This window comes from Heliangelus exortis, chromosome 14 (genome assembly GCF_036169615.1).
Source record: "Heliangelus exortis chromosome 14, bHelExo1.hap1, whole genome shotgun sequence".
NCBI lineage: Eukaryota > Metazoa > Chordata > Aves > Apodiformes > Trochilidae > Heliangelus > Heliangelus exortis.
Window position 1 is genome coordinate 13,450,937 of NC_092435.1, and position 19,166 is coordinate 13,470,102.

Sequence of the window (19,166 nt, forward strand, 5' to 3'; positions counted from 1 at the left end):
TTAGGAATAAAATCAGTATTAAGCGTGGCTGTAGGATCAGCCAAGGATTTTAAAACTGCAAAATCTGCCTGTCCAATTTCTGTACCAAAGCAGGAAATATTGTAAATGCTTGCCAGTAACATAAAGGATAATAACAGCTCTCATTTTGTGTGTTTTAAAGCTGTGTTTTACATTCATAGACTTTTGATCTTTACTTTTGTTTCAAAGGAATCACCATATGTAATGTATAAGAAAAACCATGAACAACTAGAAGGGAATGAGAGATATGAAGGATATTGTGTAGACTTAGCTTCTGAAATAGCAAAACATGTTGGAATAAAATACAAACTGTCAATTGTTGGAGATGGGAAATATGGAGCTAGGGACCCTGAGACTAAGATATGGAATGGCATGGTGGGTGAACTGGTCTATGGGGTAAGTTTCTCTTAACCTTCATTTTAATGCTCTTTATAAAAAGTTATGCTGAAAGTTAATAAAATGCAAAATAAAGCTTCTCTGTTTGAATACCACCTTTAATATTCTAGGTATTTCTTTGACATTTTTATAGTCTACTTTTCTAAGTCTTTCATTGCAGGAAAATGTTACTTTTTGTACTGCTGTTCTCCAGATGAGGGGCCACAAAATGCTGAGAAAAGTGGCATTTCAAATTGTCTGCAGCAGAATTTGTAGTTTGCCCTTTATATGCTGCTTTTCCATTTGCCATCTCTCCTCTTTCTCATTCTTCCAAGTGCTGGGAGGGTGTCCCTCCCGTTCAGGGGCTGACCCTCCTGGGATCACTGGTATTGCTTAAGGACTCAGCCCCATGGTTGCTTCCTAGGGTGAAAAGCAGTGCAGGTGTGAAATCAACCATATTTTTTTTCTTTTTAAACTTTGGCTTGGTTTGGCTTTAAAAATCAACTGTCAGACACATAAAAATAGCCTAATTCATTGCATTTCTCTTTATATTTCTGTATTGGTTGTGCCTTGCTTTGTTTAGTAAGAACTAAAACAGCCCGGAATTGCCATTTTAGAAACTTCTTTGAAAATGAGAATTTTGGAATAAAGATAAACCAGATGGGAGGGGGAGAAAATTGGCTCTGCAGAAAAGACTTTACAAGCTGATATTTCATCTTTGCATTTTTTTTCCCCCAAATGCTAATGAGATGATTTGTGATTCCGCCCAGATCTCCTTTACAGTTTATTTTTAACAAGCTTTCCTTTATTAAAAATATCTGAGCAGAAGGGAATATTTCCATTGCCTCCTTTTGTTCCACACTGAGTGTAATTTCTGAAAGTCACCTCGAAATTTCCTTGGGATAACATATCATCATTCTTGTAAAATGTTTGGTGAGATAATTCTTTTCAAATGACTCAGTCTTTTTTAGAGTAATTGCTAGATTTGCAGAAGTTTTCTTCTTCTGGAGCTGTCCTGATGCCTTATTCTGTACTTGGAAGCCTGTTCAAACTGCAAAATATTTTGTATAAGCAACCATGGTTTTGTAGTGCTGTATTAAGGAGAAGGGGAAATCTGCTGATTAGAGGAAGTGAACAGGTTTTGGACCCTGGGTTCTCTCTTCAATTTCTTGTTGCACTGTGGTTTGGCACTGTGCAAATCTTCTGAAGTCTCAGTTATGGCCTCAGTTTGGGAAACTTGGTGTTGCCTCTTAGAAAATGCAAGGACATCCAGAACCTCTGAAGCAATTACATTGCAGTGGAAACCCAAACCCTCAGTTTTCTTGTATGAGGGTCAAGGAATAACAAGAGTGTTAACTGTAAATGGGGCCCTTTGATATACTTGCAAGTGACAGTGAATGAAACAGGGCTTTTTCACTTAAAAAAAAACCCAAAACTAATCATGCCATTTGCAAAAGGCATGACAAAAAAACAACCCAAAATTGCTGCTAACAGCCAGGGCAGGGGGCCTGACAACACCAGAGGAGGAAAGGGGTGAAATGGGCCATTGCCTTTGGGGCTTGAGCCAAGTAAAATTAGATGGTGTGATGCAAGATCCATCTGGATAAAGGTTCACAAAAATTATCAGAGGGCTGATAATAGGACCTCTCCTATGAGGAAAGGCTGGGAGAGTTGGGGTTGGACAGCCTGGAAAATAGAAGGCTCCAGGGCAGCTGTTCAGTATTAAAGGAGGCTTGTAAAACGAGGACAGACCTACTTAAATAGGGCCTCTTGTGACAGGACAAGGAGTAATGGTTTTAAACTAAAATAGGTGAAGTTTAGACTAGATCTAAAGAAAAGATTTATTTTTTTTACCATGAGGGTGGTGAAACACTGGCACAGTGTGCCCAGAGAGGTGGGTAGATGTTTCCAGAAACCTGGAAACATTTAGGGTTAGGTTAGATGGGGCTCTCAGCAGCCTGATATAGTTGAAGATGTCCCTGCTCACCAGAGGATGGACTTGGTGACCTTTAAAGGTCCCTTCTAACCCAAACTGTTCTGGGATTCTATGATGAACTAAAGTCTTGTGGTTTGGGTTTTTGGTTTTGTTTTAAATTAGTTGGAAACAGAAGTGCTGAGGTACTAACAGGCTGACTCCTGTTCTTACCTCTGCTGTCAGAGTGGTTCCAAAAAATGGTGATAGGCACCTTATATATATAAATATAAATATATATATAGAAAGGTTGGCTGCAGCTGGCTTTTCCCCAACCCCTCGAGAAGACCCCAGCTCAGGCTCTGCCTCCTTAGCATCAAACTGAGACCAAACTCCTTCCCCTTGACCCCCCCATACTTGTGACATTCCCACACCAGCACAATCCAGCCTCACAGGCACCACAGACCATACTTTAAAACAACCCCAAACCCACTCCACTCTTTTTCCCCTGCAGAAAGCTCTATTCTTTTGTATTCTGATGCAGAGTTTTCATCTGTGTTTTCTCATTAATGAAAACCTGAGGACTCTTTCCCTCCCTGACCCCCCACCAGCTCCTCTTGTCATGCTGTGAGCTCAGTTACTGAAGCTCTTTCACTGCAGTGCTCAATTATTCAAAGGTCAGATGTGTCCCTTGAGCTTTGACTGTAGACCCAGGTTAATGCTTCCAGCCCAGCTCTGCTGAGCCAGCTCCCCATCCTGCCCAGCTCAACTCCTGAGCTGGCAAGCTGCACAAAAATCCACCTGGCTTGCTACAAGCAGGAAAAACACCCCCTGAGTACCAACCTCACCAGCCCTCCAGACCCTTCCCCAACCCTTTTTGCAAAGACAATGAAATACCCTTGGCCTCTTTCTCCAGCTGTTTGGGAGGTGGTTGGGTACCACAAAGCCCTTTGAAGATGAAAAGTGCTGTAGAAGTGCTAATTATTTGGAGCAAGTGCTTCATTTACGGGCTGACTTTCCTTTATCTCTCAGGGGCTTAAAACTCTATTAGGGAGCTAAAACTGCACATTACCCCCAATGCCCCTGTGAGCCGTGCCTGCAAAATGACTGTCATATTTGGCTCCTCTGGATTCCATTTTGGGAAGACAAGAGGGAGATTAGATTTTAAATGCCTTTATTAGCATCTATGGAAGACAGGCATGGGGGGGATAAAAGGGGCCTGATTGGTTTTGGTTCCAGTTATCCAGCAGCTGAACTGAGCTGTGGCAGAAAACACAATCTTTTAGATTGCATTTGTCTCAAATGATAAAGGGTGACTTGTCACTTGTCATCTGCAGAGTATTCCTGACCCGACAAGCTTCTCACCACCACCTGGCACTGCTGGGATATCTTTTGGAATACTCTGCCCTTTCTTGCATAGCCCCACGCACACAACTCTTCTCTAAAACTGCTCTTAGAACAATCATAGGAAGTGCATGGCTTGTCATTTCAATGCCAAAACCCTAATTAACTCTAATTACTGTTTACTCTGTGCCAAGTCCTTATTACTGTTGCTTTTCCTCCCTGTGGGATGCAGAGTAGAGTTAGGAGAGAAAGTGCAGACAGGTCCTTGCAGCCTCCAGAGCAGTGTGTGGGAGAAGTGGGAATGGTGAGGAGGGATGGAAGGGGGCTTGGTGTGCACTGAGCTGTACCCAAAACCAAGGATGCTGTGCCCCAGAGCTGTGGGTATTCCCAGACTCCTTTGCTGAACAGGAGAACCCTGAAGTTTTGCTAGAGAGGAGCTAAGAGGGCTTTGTGGTTTCTTAGCAATTTTGAAATGGTGGTGGTAGTAGTAGTAATACTAATACTAATATTAGTAAGTGACCAAAAAAAAGAAATTTAACTGATTTTTTTCTTAAATCAATAACAAGTTAAAGAAAACCTTAATTTTTCTCTTTCACTCTGACATTGTCAAAATATGACTCTTCTGCCTACCAGAAACATTCCTACCAATTCCAGCACTATTATTTTGTAAACTAAGAGAAATTTCCGTAGTGTAGTGGAAGCTTTTCACAGAATAAAAATAGCAGATAGGTAAAGCTTTTTTTTTTTTTTCTTTTCCCCTGCACATTTTAGCAGAGGGAAGTAGCTAAATCATTCTCTGCCTGGGAGACTGAGTCACTGTTTCAATCTAAGCAGCAAAGCAAACCAGCAAGGCGAGTGCTGCCTTCCAGTGACCCCCCTGCCCTTCCCACAGTGCCCACCCCACCAGGCTGGTGCTTGGGGCTTTGTACCCACCAGCTGCTGGGTACTAGACAATCATCTTTTCTCCTCTGTAGGGTAAGCCTCTTTCTGTAGGCTTTTATTTCTTCTTTCCCTTTTAAAGCAGGAGTCTGTTCTTCCTTCCCTGTTCAGCCTGATGCTTTTCACATCGCTGAGGCTAATTGACAGGAGGTTTAACACAGAGCTTAATTGTAACTACAAATGCTTGGGGAGTGGAAAGAGCAGCCAGACCTTACAGCCTTTAAAACTCTTCTCAGGTAAAAGAAAAAAAGAAAGTCATTATAAAAATCTTTCAATATGTAAAATAGCACAGAAGACCAAAGCATGGAGTCCAAAAGACTCCATGGAGACCAAAGCATCTCCCTGCCTTTAGCAGCCTGCCCAGCCTTGCCTGGCACTGGCCTCTCTGGCTCTCCCAGGAGCAGAAGAAAGACCAGAATTGGCACATACAGCCTTAAAATGGCAGTGGAGAGGGAGACTTAATCCGATTCCTAATTCTTCTCAAAATGTCCCATGTGCTTGACAGCTGTGTCCCGTGTGTGTCACTGCTTGAGTGTGCAAGGAGCAGGAGATCTTTCTCCCCACAGCCCTGGTTTCTAGAGGAGGGAAGCCCAGTTAAAGGTGCCCAAAAGCAGAGACACAGAGAGCTGTGGGGTCAGGCAGGTGCTAAGCAGGTGGCAACCAACCTTGGCCTTGACAGAGCCACCCTGACATGGTCCCAGGCTCTGGCTTACCTGTGTGCCAGCACAGGCAAGGAAGCTCCTGTGTCCTCAGAAAGCAGATGTACCCTTAATTTCTCCATCTGCTCACAGTAGCAGTGCCTCAGAAGGAGCTGTGGGCACCCACATAAAGCACACATGGACTTCACATTGGCAAACTACAGCAGACAAGGCTAAGTGCAGCTTTAACACCCTGAGACCATTGCTCAGCTAATACACATTTAGCCTTCAATGCAGCATCTTGCTAGCAGGATATCAGTTGTTGTTTTTAAATAAGTGTGAGTTGGTGTGTTAAAAACACATTGCCCCCACGGCCTGGCCTCTCAACCCACTCTGATGGGTATGCTGGACTTTCTTTACAGGGTAGCTTTTACCAGCAGGTATCCCAGGTTATGTGTTGCTCTGTCTGACACCCTTTTCTGCTATCTGGAAACCTCAGGCTCCACTGAGAAGTCCTAAAATGTGCTCAGAGTCAGTAGTTCCAGCAGCCTCTTCTGAGGCTGCTCTGTACCTGCATTCAGCACTTTTGGGGTGCCTGGAGGTCTGGTTACCAGTAGAAATGGGGCAGTGTCCCCTTCCTACCAGCTGCACATAGAGTGCTGGCTGCCTTCCTGACTCACAGAGCTCTGCAAAGTGCCTGTAGCCCAGCCCCACTTCTTGAAAACTAACAGACAAGCAAAGAAATTGCTCAGTTCTGCAAGTCTGAGTGACCAGAAGCACGTACAGGCAGGAGCAGCAGTATCTCTTGCTGTCCTCAGTGTGTGGCTTTGAAGTTAGGAAGACTCATCCCTAGGTCTGTAAGCAGAATTCGATCCCTCCTTTCGGATTACAGAGGTGGAACATCTCATCACTTTTCTTTCTCTGTGCAGAGGGATATTTCCATTTGCTTTTTTTTTTTTTTTTTTTTTTCTCCTTCCCCTTAAGAGTCTGGAGGTTTGCAGCTCCCTGGGGTCAGCTTTGAAGAGAGTAGGTAGTGAGTGCTTCTGTGCTGCATGTCCTCCCTAAATCCCCCCTCCTGCTCCAGCAGGCAAAGGCAGAACAAGCCTCAGAGGAATCCCTGACATTTCTCACCCAGCTCAAATGCAGTGAAGATGATGTCTGAAACACCATTAGTCATGAGCGATTAGCAAAGCTTAGTTATTGAGGTTCTGAAACCCCCCTCCAGTTCTGCACAGGGAAGGGCATGTTTGTGGCTGTGTTCTCTTTAATGGAGTTCAATTTTTATGGGTTCTGCTTATCTGCAGCCATAAGAGGGGGGGAAGTTCACAACGGTGCTGCAATTATTAATGATCCTTTAGGGTTCTTAGAGCTCTCCATAAGCTCTCCATTTCAAATGCTGTATCTCTAAATAAGTAAGCAAAGAGCTGCCTGGTTTTTAACCTCTGGAGTGCTGTGAATATTCAAGGAAGTGGCAGGGAACCAGGCTCAGGTGTTGGATTATAGCTGGTCAGCTCTCAGTGCCCTGGTTGTTGATGGTTTCCTGAGACCCTGTGTCTAAACCCCTACTTATTCCCTCTGCAGAAAACAATTGCTGCCACATTCATTTAAGGCAATGAGGGTGTTGGTGTTTCCAATCCATTGAATGCCTATCAAAAATGGTAGGAAAGCAGGAAAACACACATGTATCCGAAAAATAAATACTAGTATCACTTGTAATATTAAAATGGAATTTTAAATAATTTAAAAGAAATCCATACTGTATGATATGAAGGAGGACATGGTAACAGTCAGATCTTTAAAAACCCATTTGTCTGTGCTACAACACAGCATCAGCTGCTTTCCCCCAAGGGCCCCACAGGAACATCCTGCATGAACTCAGCTGCTCCTGAAGGAGATGCACACTTTATTGCACGCTGCATCAGCACTTAGGAACAACTCCTCCATGCCTACTTTGGCAATTAAAATATTACTTTGGGAGAATTAAATTTCTCCAAGTCCAGGAAAACGCTACTTTATGTAGCATCTAAATGCTGTTAGAGCTGAAACAGCCTTTTCCTACCTTGATGAGCTGTTCCTCTGAGCAGAAGTGCTGGGCAGTCAGGCACCTGCCTCCCATCTAAACCTCACTTTTTATGGAATCATTGCAACACCTCTGCAGGGGTCCTGATCCATTAAGCTTGCTCTAACAAGGATTAATTTGTAAGTACCCCATCAGTTCAACACCAAGTACAGTAGCCATGGTCAAGGGGCTTAGACTTCCAGCTAGCCCTGGACTCTGATTATTTAAAACTGATACTCTGTGTGCATTTCATGCTTCCAGAGTGCAGATATCTCATGTTTAACTGTAGCTCAACAAGCAGCAGCTACAAGACAAAGATACGTTGGGAGAGAATTCATCAGTGAACGACTTCCAGCATCCCCCCCTTCCTTTACCACGCTCCCCTTGTGTGTCCCCCCCAGTATCCCTGTTCTTTAGGGGGTTGATCCACTCCTCTGCCAAGCCAGGGAACACCCAGGCATCCAAAGGCAGCCCACACCTTCAGTTTTTATATTCAAGCCACGTTAAGCTAGATTTTTGCAGTGACCACAAATCAGGAGAGCAGTCACTCAAGGGGAAAGGCAGTGCCCTGGCATGCATGGATGTCCACAGGGGCTGAGGAGGGCTGGGAGAGGGGACACCAAGGGTCATGGTTTGCAAATGGCTTCCTTAGGTGCCCAGGCATGGTTTATCTGATTATTCCATGCAGTGAACTTGTGCTCATACCTTGTAGTTGTACACACCAGTACAAACTGTTGAGAGAGTGACTGGAGCAAATCACAGAGTCCATGTGTGCAGATGGGTGCTCCACAGAGGCCTCTTTGCCGTAGAGGACCAGTCCTTGATCCCACAGCTCTGTCCTTAGCCTCAAAACACCAGGAATTTGCCTGGGGCATGGCTGTGTGGTGCTCCTCAGGGCATGCCATGCTGAGAGTAACTTTACAAGAAGCCTTCTCCATTTCAGCTCATTAAGCTTAAGTGAACTATCCTGGAGGAGAAACAAATCAGCTATTAATGAAAGTCACAAACATCCCCATCAGATTTGCATCAATGCATATTCAATTACTTTATGGCACAGGTTTTAATCACTTCTTGTTAACATTTCCTGTTAACTTTTATTCAAACTTGTGCTTAATCAAGTTTTTGTTATTCCACAAAGAAAAAAAAAAAGAAATACCTGCTTGCTAGCAGCAAACAAAAATCTGATTTAAAGAGGTCACAGTGGTTTAGGTACTGACTGGTAAGTTAAACTTCCCCTAAGAATTATTTTTTCTTTCTGAAATTCTTAATTACCAGTGAAAGGCCATCTTTAAAAGCTACCAGTGACATGAATAGTTAGAGTGCTTAAAAAAGAAGATTACAAAAAACTGGGTGTAGACTCTCATAATAATAATTTCTAAATGAAAAGAGCTTTTTTTTTTTTTTTAACATTCTAGTACCCTTGGTTGTAAATGCTGACACCTGCCTGAATATTTAGCTGAGTCAAGGACAGTTTATCTGAACAACAGAACTTGAGTCTTTCTAGCACAGAAACACAGATACAATTAAATGTGTTGAAAATCTATTCTGGAATGTTATTTTTAATCAGGTAACTAAGCAATTTTTTTTTTTTTTTTTTTTTTTTTTACTTTCCATTCTTACCCTCCCCTGGAATCCAGCAAAGATGTATTGATTGCAGGGGAGGGTATTGATTGGTTGAGCTATGCCAACAGGCTGATGAATGACAAGTGTAATGAGATCAGATTGTGCTTCCAGATGACACAGCCCCAGAGTGTGGTCTATATTCCAGATTTATAGGGCTCAGATCTGTATAATAGGATGGCATACATTGTACTGAAAGATCCTACTTTGCATTCTTCTCTGATAACCCAGGCTGTTTACTACTTCTCAGACATCCTTAAATCTGTATTACCATTCTTTAGTGGCTACAAAAAGGGTGTGCTGTCTGGTTCCTATCTCCTCACTATCTTACCCTGTTGCAATGGGGTTTCAAAAGAGCATATGGGGTGGTAACACCACAGTGTAGCTGAAATTCAGTGACAGATTTGTTCTCTTAGGCTCCTTTTATAGATCCTGGGGGTAATCAGTAAGTCAAGAGAAAACTTGCTGAAAGTATGGAAAAGGGGGAATTAAAATCTAACAAATACATAATTTGCCCAAAGTCTTCAAAAAAGGTGGATGGATGGAGACCATTACTAGAAAATTATTAAGTTGTCATCTCACTGTGTAATTCTCATAGTCCTTATTCATTCATTTAAACATAATAGAACTTAAATATATGTTGGTACATATATACCTCTATTGTGAGGCCCTTGCACAGATTCAATTATAATTTTTCTTGTTAAGAATTTCCTGTCAATATCACATAGTCCTTAACTTCAGTGATCCCAAATTGGGCTGCAAAGAAAACGTTTCCCACTCACTCTTGTAATGTATCATGGTACAGTAGCTTGAGACTAATTCATTAGATTTGTGATTCTGTTGCAGTGGCCTTGGAACTAACTTGGGTTTGTTTTCCCTTTTCAGAGAGCAGATATAGCTGTTGCTCCCCTCACCATAACACTGGTGCGAGAAGAAGTCATTGACTTTTCCAAGCCCTTTATGAGCCTGGGCATCTCCATCATGATCAAGAAGCCTCAGAAATCTAAACCAGGCGTGTTTTCTTTCCTGGATCCTTTGGCTTATGAAATTTGGATGTGTATAGTCTTTGCTTACATTGGAGTCAGCGTAGTTCTTTTCCTAGTCAGCAGATTCAGCCCTTACGAATGGCACTTGGAAGACAGCAATGAAGAGCCACGTGACCCTCAGAATCCTCCCGACCCTCCAAATGAGTTTGGAATATTTAACAGCCTTTGGTTTTCCCTGGGTGCCTTTATGCAGCAAGGATGCGATATTTCTCCAAGGTTTGTTCCATACCACTCCATCACCTTTTTGCATTTTATGGTCATTCTCTCATGCCATGGTGCATATATGTTACCATTTCAAATTTCTTTTTAATTCCGAGTTTATTTTTTGACATTCCGATCAATGCTAAACATCATCGTGGAGCCGCCGTGCTCGGTAACATTCACCTCCAGAGTGAGCAGCATTGCTTTAAAATGCCATTTATGCATTTCTGCCAAACTTATATACACCATGTTGAGGCTGTAAAATGCATAGGGTTGTCACTTTTCAGCAATGCTTGGAGGGCTACCGTGTTTTTGCTGCATATCTCATTTTGCGGTCATCTCCTTGGTGCATCTGACATTTTCTGTTTTGCAAAACAAGAATTGTTTCTTTTAAAAAGTCACATGCAACAGCACTTTAAAACACCTCCATTCCTGTCATGGCCCCTGCTCCTCTTTGAACTTTCTTTTGTGCCTAATTCCTCTGTTTGTGTCCTTCTTCAGCCATCCGTTCATCTCCTACTAATTTGCTCACTGCCATCTTTCACGCACTGAGGTCTCCGTGTGCTCCTCCAAGAGTTTCCCTCTGTGTTTGTCTCATTATTTCAGTCCAGTCTAATCTGTTGTCCCTCTGCTCGTGGTTGATACGGTCTAATAAGCATTGCCAGTTTCCATAAAAATTTTTCATATTTATGAAGACAGTCTTTCTGAGTAAGTCTGTAGTAAAACACGTATGGTGTTAGTTCCAATTTAACAGAGAGCACTGCTATTTGCCACTGTAGGATTATATTTCTTTCTCAAAGGAGCATTTTGAAAACCACCTAAAACCAGTGAAGGTCTCTAACTGAGCAATACGTGCCACAAATGGGTTTTGAAGAGTTTATATAATGTTTCAACATTTGCAGTGGTCAAATATTTTGGTGGCGTGCCTGTGATAAGCAGTAAAATTATCTGGTTTCTTAGTGATGGAGCACTAGTTATATTTTGTATTACAATATTTTAATAACCAGTTTACGTGTATTTTAATTATTAAAAATACCTGCTTAGTAAAAACAGGACACAGTTTTTCCCTTTAATGAGGTTTCCAATTAAATCTGGAGAGACAGATCTTTTCTAGCCAGGAATTTATATTTGAAATACACCTTGCTAATATCTGTATTTGTTTATCTTTTCCAATACCTGAACTATTGAAGTTACCAGGTTTTCCTGGTCATTATAAGGGATATTGAGTAGCCCCACTGAAGCAAGTGACCAAATTTCTCTGAAGTTTCATGGAGAGGATCATGATTTTACCTCTTACAATGTAATAATGATCCTTTCATTCACTGCCATTGCACGTTAGATTTCCAAATGATTGCAGCAAAATCCAGGACTTTCAGATACTGGTCTATGCCTGGTGGTATTTAATGCAAGTCATGCACATGTTTTAAAAGACTTGATAGCAGCAATTAGATGTCATACTTGTCAACAGATGCAGATATATCCTCCATAAAAAACACACCCAGATTTGTGCCTGGGTACCATGCATTCAGTTTTTGCAGAGTTACCAGTGTCCGGGTGTGCTGCTCGCTGTACAGTTCTAGCTCTAAGCCTTCTTCTCCTGTGTTTATCCCCTTTTTCTGCTTTATTTCCCGATTCTGTATTGAAACTTTGCCTCTCTGCTTGCTGTTAAAGGTGATGAGTAGTGATAAGATTTAAATTGCTGTTGACCATGTGTGTGCCCAATACAAAGGACCGGGAAATAAGCACTGGGACATCACATGGAAAGCTGCAGGCATTGCACTGTTTCCACTAGGTCTGTTTATTGACAGTTAAATAGAAGTGCATAGGATTTTTGTTAAGCTCTCATGTGACTCTTTGACATGCTCAACCATTTACGTTATATAACAAGTGGGACATATACTTTTTTTTTTTTCAATGTTGCCATGATAAGTGCCTTAGAAATACCTACAAAAAAAAAAAAAAAAAAGCTGTGCCAGTAAACCTGTTTTATCTGTCCCTCAGAAGTTCAGTATTATTTAGTATTTATAATTTAGTATTTATAATTTAGTATTTATAATTTAGTATTTACATTAGTATTTAGTCTTTATATTAGTGTTTAGTATTTATATTTAGTTCAATATTAATACACAGCCCTTGTTTAAAGTGTTGTCCAGTTGTTTTGTTATCTGTCATGAGAACAGATTCCAGGCAGTTACGTGCATTGTTACTGAAAACTAAAAAACAAGAGAAATTTGAGACTTTGGTTCAAATTCCAGAAACACTGTTCCTTGACTGATATGTTGATTTAAGTCGATTAAATGTCAAATTTCTTTTCCATAGAAGGGATTATTCCCAAGTATTCCATTCTGAATCCGTATCTTTGTAAGGTTACACCATTCTCAGTATTGACTATATGAATGTTTCATACTATTTTATTACCATTAAAAGGGGCTTCATTCTTCCATTGTGAGTTTTGTCTGAATAAATTTCTTATATGAGAGCGTACAGCACTTGTAGAGAGATGCCGACAAGCAGTCTGGAGAGATCACTTTTGTACTTGGTGATAAAGGCTCTTTCAGCTGGCTTTGTGTGGAACAGCTGTGACATCTAATGCCTAGTTAGCTCTAGCCTCGGTGAGTATGCTGTGTGGATATTCCAGAGGAAATATCCCTATACTCTCCTCTATGTATTTAATAGGAGTCGTCTAAACAGAATCAGATAGCAGCCAAAGGCTGGGGGTTAGCACATCCCTTGATGAACTCAACATTTGTTCCAGCAGTTTTATTCTGCTATCAAAGGCTGCTGTGTTTGTTGTAGAGTGAGCTGGAGCATTGAAAATTCACTTTTGATGGATCAAAAGTAGATGCTAAACTTGCTTGAATGGGAGATGTGGATGGCAAATGGAATGAGGAGAAAACACAGGCAAATTTGGAATTCTGTTCTGAGCAAAGCTATCTTTGAAATATCCAGGAGAGCGTGTATTTTCATTTTGCTCTTTATTCATGTGGAACAAAGCAGCTAGATTAATTAATTGCTGATGGAAAAAGACAGGATGCCCATTAAAAATTACCTCATGAGGTTGGTCACTGAAGAGGGTGTACTTCTACATCCCTATTTTCACAGCAAAAGACTCAAGAGACTCCTATTAAAGGCCATGGGAATGACTCTGTGGGACTTTCAAACTAGCAATGTAAGCTGAATAATAAGGTGTTTCTGAAACTCCCACTGCCAGTTCCTATGATGGAAGCATCTTTGGATGCTGGAATTTATTGTGTTGTGTCTCAGTAGCTGAGTGAGGGCCAGCAGGAGAGGTGGAGGGCTGGCTTGGGCTCAGCTCAGGGCTCAGGGGGTACCAGGTAATGTGTGCTCAGAATATGAAGGAGAGTTTGGACCTAAGTCATTCAGGGTTATTTGTCAATATACCAACCATCTTGTGGTGATCGAAGAGCCCAATTAAAAATTGAGTACTGTGAGAAGCTGCTTATTTCTGTCTGCTATAGGAAATCAAATCTATTTTCTGGCCATCAGTAGAAACAAGATTCAAGCTATTTTGGTAAATAAATGAGGTTTTGTTTGAATGCATTATTGTCCTAGAAACTGAATGTGAATTTTAATATTTGTTTTGTTTTTCTCATGTTACTAACTTGCTCTCATTTGACTCCATGCTTCCTTTTAAATCTCCTCTCAAGGTATGCACTCTTCCTGTTTACTTCCTTTTGAAAATACCATCTGACCTTGTTTTGATAATTGAGTTATAATTCTGTTACTCCAGGTCTTTGTTACTCCTCTCATTCGTTAACACGCTAATGCACTTTAAATAATGTAATGCAAAATGTCTGTTTGTTGAGATAATTTGAAAAATGACATGTTGGGATAAAGCATCAGTTGTTTGTTTTTCAATTACAAAACTGTGCACTTGGACAGATATATCTTAATCAGAAAAAGAGGTGCTGGTATTAAAAGCTGTAATTGATTTTTATGCAATTATTATCTGCATAACAAAGAATATGAGTATTCAGTTATTACCAGCTGGGTATATGTGTACTAACCCTTTCTCTCCTGCATCCCTCTACACCAGCCCCTTCAGTGGGTATAAGGAGTCTTCATATCAGCAGATGGACTGGGGGGAACTGGGGTCCTTTGGGTGAGGAGGCTGCCAGCCCATGCTCATCCATGTTCATTTTTTTCAGCTCTCTCTGTCTGTCTTTCTTCCCTTCAGTGTCAGCTTTGTGGTTTGTTTCATTTTTCTTTTGCCCCACCTTGTGCTACAACCAATTGCAGCTTCCTCCAGCCTGTAGCTGCTTCTTAGTCTTCCTTTCCTGTTCCTTGAAAGTCTCTGGGAAAAAGAACTGTGTAGTGACATCCAGGTTTCTTACAAGTGACCTCAACTCTTCTGCAAACAGCTCTGGACCTCATCTAGCAAGAGCCATCTCTTGCGTGTAGGATCCTCAGGGAAGTGTCTTCTCCTTCAAGGGATCCAGCCATGCCCACCTTCCCCTGCCTCTCAGCTCTTCCCTATTTTTTGTCCTGTATCTGACTTTGTTCATGCAGGTTGCAAGATCTCTGGGGCAAGGTAATTTGACCTTTCTCTGTGTGTAATGTGCCTTATGAGCATGCAGCTCGACACAGACTTTCTTGTTACAGCAGTGTGAGCTTGAGGTTTCTCTGGTTTGGAAAATTCTTCTCTTCTGCACACATTCATCCCATCCATCCATCCTGCTCACAGAAGGGGAAGCTACCAATGTAAGTCAGACATTTCCTATGGGAAACTATAGGGAGAATGAGCAAATACTGTTCTGCTCTCAGTAGTTCCACTGATTTTTTTTATAAAGACCCTGGCAAGTCTTTTTTTCATCTCCCTATTTCAAGACCTGCTGCAAAGCAAGATGGCCACAGGAACCTGAAACCCTAGATAAATTCTGTATGTAAGCATTCCAGTGCATCATCTGCTGGGCCTGCTTGACAAACTTCTGCTCAACCTGGCTCTGAAAGTGCCCACCCCACTGAAGGGAGGAGGAACTCAGCTCCAGGTCTTCTCTGAAGCTGGAAATTATGTAGGGAAAGGAACGAGCAAGAGGGAGATGAATTTTACCTGATGCAGCCATCTCAAAGCAATAGGCTGTGTTTTAGTGAAGCATCTCAATTCCCTCCAAAGTCATGAGACAGATGAGCACCTTCAAACTTAGCCCACACTGCTGCAAGTGAGATAAATCTCTTTCTGAGCATGTCTGTCTCCTCTCTTTCTCTCTGCTGATCTTCCTGATGATTTTGGCAGGCACTGCTTTGTAGTTGGCTAAAATGATATAAGCCTGTGTAAGAGGCTGATTTGGTGTCTAGGGTATTGAGTTTTACAAAGCAGCTAAAACCAAGATCCTACTGGCAAGGGAGCTGGCCAGAAAGGACTTCAGCCATCTGTAATATCTCAAGATACTCACCTGATGCCTACAAAAAAGTGAGGTAGATAGATTCCTTGACTTATTAGATTATTTGGGATGTATATTGCTGCAGATTCTTACCCTTGCAGATACTCTGTGAGAGCACAGCCCAGGAAACTTTATCCTCTTGGGAGGCCCTCAAGAAAGACAGAGACACCTCCTCCACTTCTGGCTGTCTGTCCTGAGGAAGCACAGGCAGGCCAGAGCAATGCCCAAGCTTCTCAGAGTTCACACCTCAAAAGTCATCACTTCCTGATGGACAAAGAGGTGACACTTCGCTCCTCAAGCTTCCCTAACCACCAGAACCACCTTGTGCATTGGCACAGGCTGGATGCAGCAGTCCTTGGGATGCCACCAGTGCTGGCATGTGGTGCACTCTGGAATTCATAGAGGAAGAGATGCAGGAACCAGACTGCATCTGCCCCCTTGGTGGTGGCTGCTGCTTCAGTTCCTTGGGCAGAGGAGTGGAGAATATCCGTGCTTCACTGCTTAGTGTGTTTTCCACATTCTTTTAGCCTATTCCAGATTGCTATTTCTCAGTTTTATTGTGTTGGCATTTTTTTTTTCCTTTGGTGTGTCTTTTAATGATGAGTGGATTGATTTTTTTTAATTTTTTTTTTTTTCTTAATTTCATGGGATTTTTTTCAATGGCTCAGGAAAGCTGAGGCTTTTGCCTAGACCAGGCAGTTTACCAGCAAACCCTCTTGTGTGGGTAGGGGCACTTTTGCTTTTTCCTGTCTCCATCTGTTGGTGGGACAACTTGTACCCACTGTCTGGGGATGGAATTGAGGGGCTTGAAGGACACAAATAAACAGGTAAGAGTTTTCTTGCTTTCTTTTTCTTTGCTTCACACAAACTGAGGACTACAGTGCCCAGCATCCATGGATTAATGTGCCTGGGATAGATTCTTCCTCCACTGGTATCAGGAGAGTTAAGTGAAAACATATGACACAACTTTGTCTCAGCTCCTGAAATGATTCATGGTCAACATGTTGTGGTTGAGAAATGAGCACTGTACCTGGTGGTGGTGGTGGTAAAATTCCCCACCCAGCTGAGCAGCATGGCACTGGCATCCTTCAGCCCCAAACAAATGTTTTGAGGCTGATGTTTAGTTGTTTTAAAGCCTCAAGATCTCTTGCTAAGAAGACCAAGACCTTCTGACCACTGGGCATATTGTAATTATAGGTTTTGGGTTTTTTTGTTTTTTTTTTTTTAGTCCTTATGGTATCCTTATGGTATCCTTTTAAAAACAAAACAAAAAAACAACCATAAGAAAGACAGGACACAATTAAGTTTTTTGCTGGCTTCTTCTCTGGCGGTTCCAAAGCAGGAATACACTTGCCCTGGAACAGGGCAACAAGCAAATTTTAATAAACATGAAACAAAAGAAACCAACCTCTCTCCTCAGTTCCATATGCAGATTCAGTCTGTAATTCCAGCTAGGTTTGGAAGAGAGAAGGACATCAGACCATTTTTTGGTCCTTTTGCCCTGTGTACTCTGATTCATTGTTGCAGTTTACTACATCTTACATTTTGAGGGAAAAAGTACATTTGGGTCCTCCAAGTGGGGCAGCCCCTAAGAGTCATGATGCTGGCACATTGCAGCCACCAAACCCAGCCTGAAGGAAAAGGAAAAGCTGAGAATACAACAATCTTCTGGCAAAAGACTTCTCAAGCTGTGGAATTCAGGAGAGCTTGTTCATCTCCAGTGAGGTTGGCTCAGATGAATTATTTCTTAATTGACTGTCCTTGTTTTCACTGAAAGACTGAAAAAGGAGTTTACCTGGCTAAGACCAGGACTTTGCTCTCCTGAGGGAGCTTCTCAGGAACTGGCTCACAGTTGGAGGATCTGGGTGAAAGAGTTGTGCATGTGAATTTCTCTTCAATGCAACAAAAAAAATTCCAAACCAAGGAATGTCTACCAAGCAATTTGATGATGTGTGTTTTTCCATAGATCTCTCTCAGGGCGAATTGTTGGAGGAGTCTGGTGGTTCTTCACTCTCATCATTATCTCTTCCTACACTGCTAATCTTGCTGCCTTCCTCACGGTGGAAAGGATGGTTTCTCCCATAGAGAGTGCAGAGGACCTGGCCAAGCAAACTGAGATAGCCTATGGCACTTTGGATTCAGGCTCAACCAAAGAATTCTTCAGAGTAAGTCTGTTAAATCTCCATTAGAGTTTTTCTGAATTGTAAGTGCCTAATGAATGCGTGGTTTTCAGTCATTTGTTTTTACCCAGCTGTAGTATCTGTGCTGGTGAGAGATGCTTTGTTCTATCCAGACAGGTCTGAGTGCTGATTTTAATATCAAAAGGCATTTTATAAAAAAAATGGCTGGTTTTGTTTAACCTGCAACATCTCGAGATAGAAAAATCTGATCTGTGCTATCACGGGAAGGGTTTTTTAACACCAGTTCCAGAACCTCAGTCTGATGAGTAATAATGCAGTCGTTCACACAATATTTAACAAATAAAACTCTTGGAGGAGTGATGCTCTTGACCTACTTGCTCTGTTTGCCCAGCTGGCAGCCCTTAATGCCATCAGACATCAGCACCCACTTGGCAGACTGAAGAGGGGGATGGGAGACATGTGTTGCCCTTCCTTTCTATATGGTGCAGAGATTGCTGCAGTTGTTGTTTCTCTGTCTTCATTGACACCCTCTGGCTCTGCCTGCATCAAGCAGCCAAGGGGGTGAAACATTTGCACCCCAGTTCACTGGTGTGTATTTGCCTTGGTTAGAGAGATGCTGGGTTTGCAATATTTGGGGGGAGGAGAGAGAGGACACTTTTATTTCAGATTGTCCTTTCTTCCTCCACTTGCCAAGCTACAAGCTGAAGTACAGAGAGTTTGGTCATTAAAGTATTCTAAATATGACCTCAGACCACTTTTGTGTATCTAAAAATGTTGTGACCTGAAAAGTTCTAATTTCTGGCCTCTTCAAGGGTGAACTGAAATGCTCAGCACTTTCAGGGGGCTCTTGGTTCTCTCTCAGCAGTGCCAATCAGATTCTATTCAAACCAACATTTTTTATATAGAAAAGTGGCCAGTGCTGCAGGACTAATTGTTGCCTGTCTCGTGTCCTGGCCAGGTGCAAAAGTGAGGGAGGAGGCAGACAAAAAAACCTCTTGCTGCTGTAAGCTGATGAAATACTAAGGGCTCCTTGAATAAATACTGATGGACCCTTGAATTTGCTTAAAATTTCAGTATATGACCACACACACATTTACGTGTAGGTATAAATCTGATTGAAATCTGTAAGTGCATGCAAAGATATTTTATGAAGCTTTGGTATTTTGCCTTATTTGCATGTGATGTTTTTATATAAAAATAGTTACTCAGTAGCTCTTAATTAACTGTGGTGGCTGCTACCTCACAGTGACTTCAGTTTTTATTAAAATCCTGTAAGATAAACACTGAACTTGTACTGGTGACACAAGTGTGAAAAAATTATTAAGTTTAATTATCAGCCTGAGGCAGTATTATCTGCACAGCAAAAATGAGCTGAGTGGACCTGTTAGAAGTGGTAGCACAACTTGATTAGAAATACTGGTGCAATCTACAGTCACTGTACTGTTCTTTGGGGGAAAAAATTCTTCTTTTG

General features: G+C 41.8%; 1 protein-coding gene across 5 annotated transcripts in view; it reads left to right on the forward strand.

Annotated features, from left to right (window-relative positions):
* GRIA3 (glutamate ionotropic receptor AMPA type subunit 3) overlaps positions 1–19,166 on the forward strand; it is a 145,862-nt gene that overhangs the window by 91,475 nt on the left and 35,221 nt on the right. For all 5 annotated transcript variants that reach the window (XM_071757473.1, XM_071757474.1, XM_071757472.1 and 2 more), the window contains exons 10-12: positions 208–414; positions 9,791–10,167; positions 17,521–17,719. In XM_071757473.1, coding sequence (XP_071613574.1) covers positions 208–414; positions 9,791–10,167; positions 17,521–17,719 — 783 coding nt within the window. The remainder of the gene's footprint in view (positions 1–207; positions 415–9,790; positions 10,168–17,520; positions 17,720–19,166) is intronic.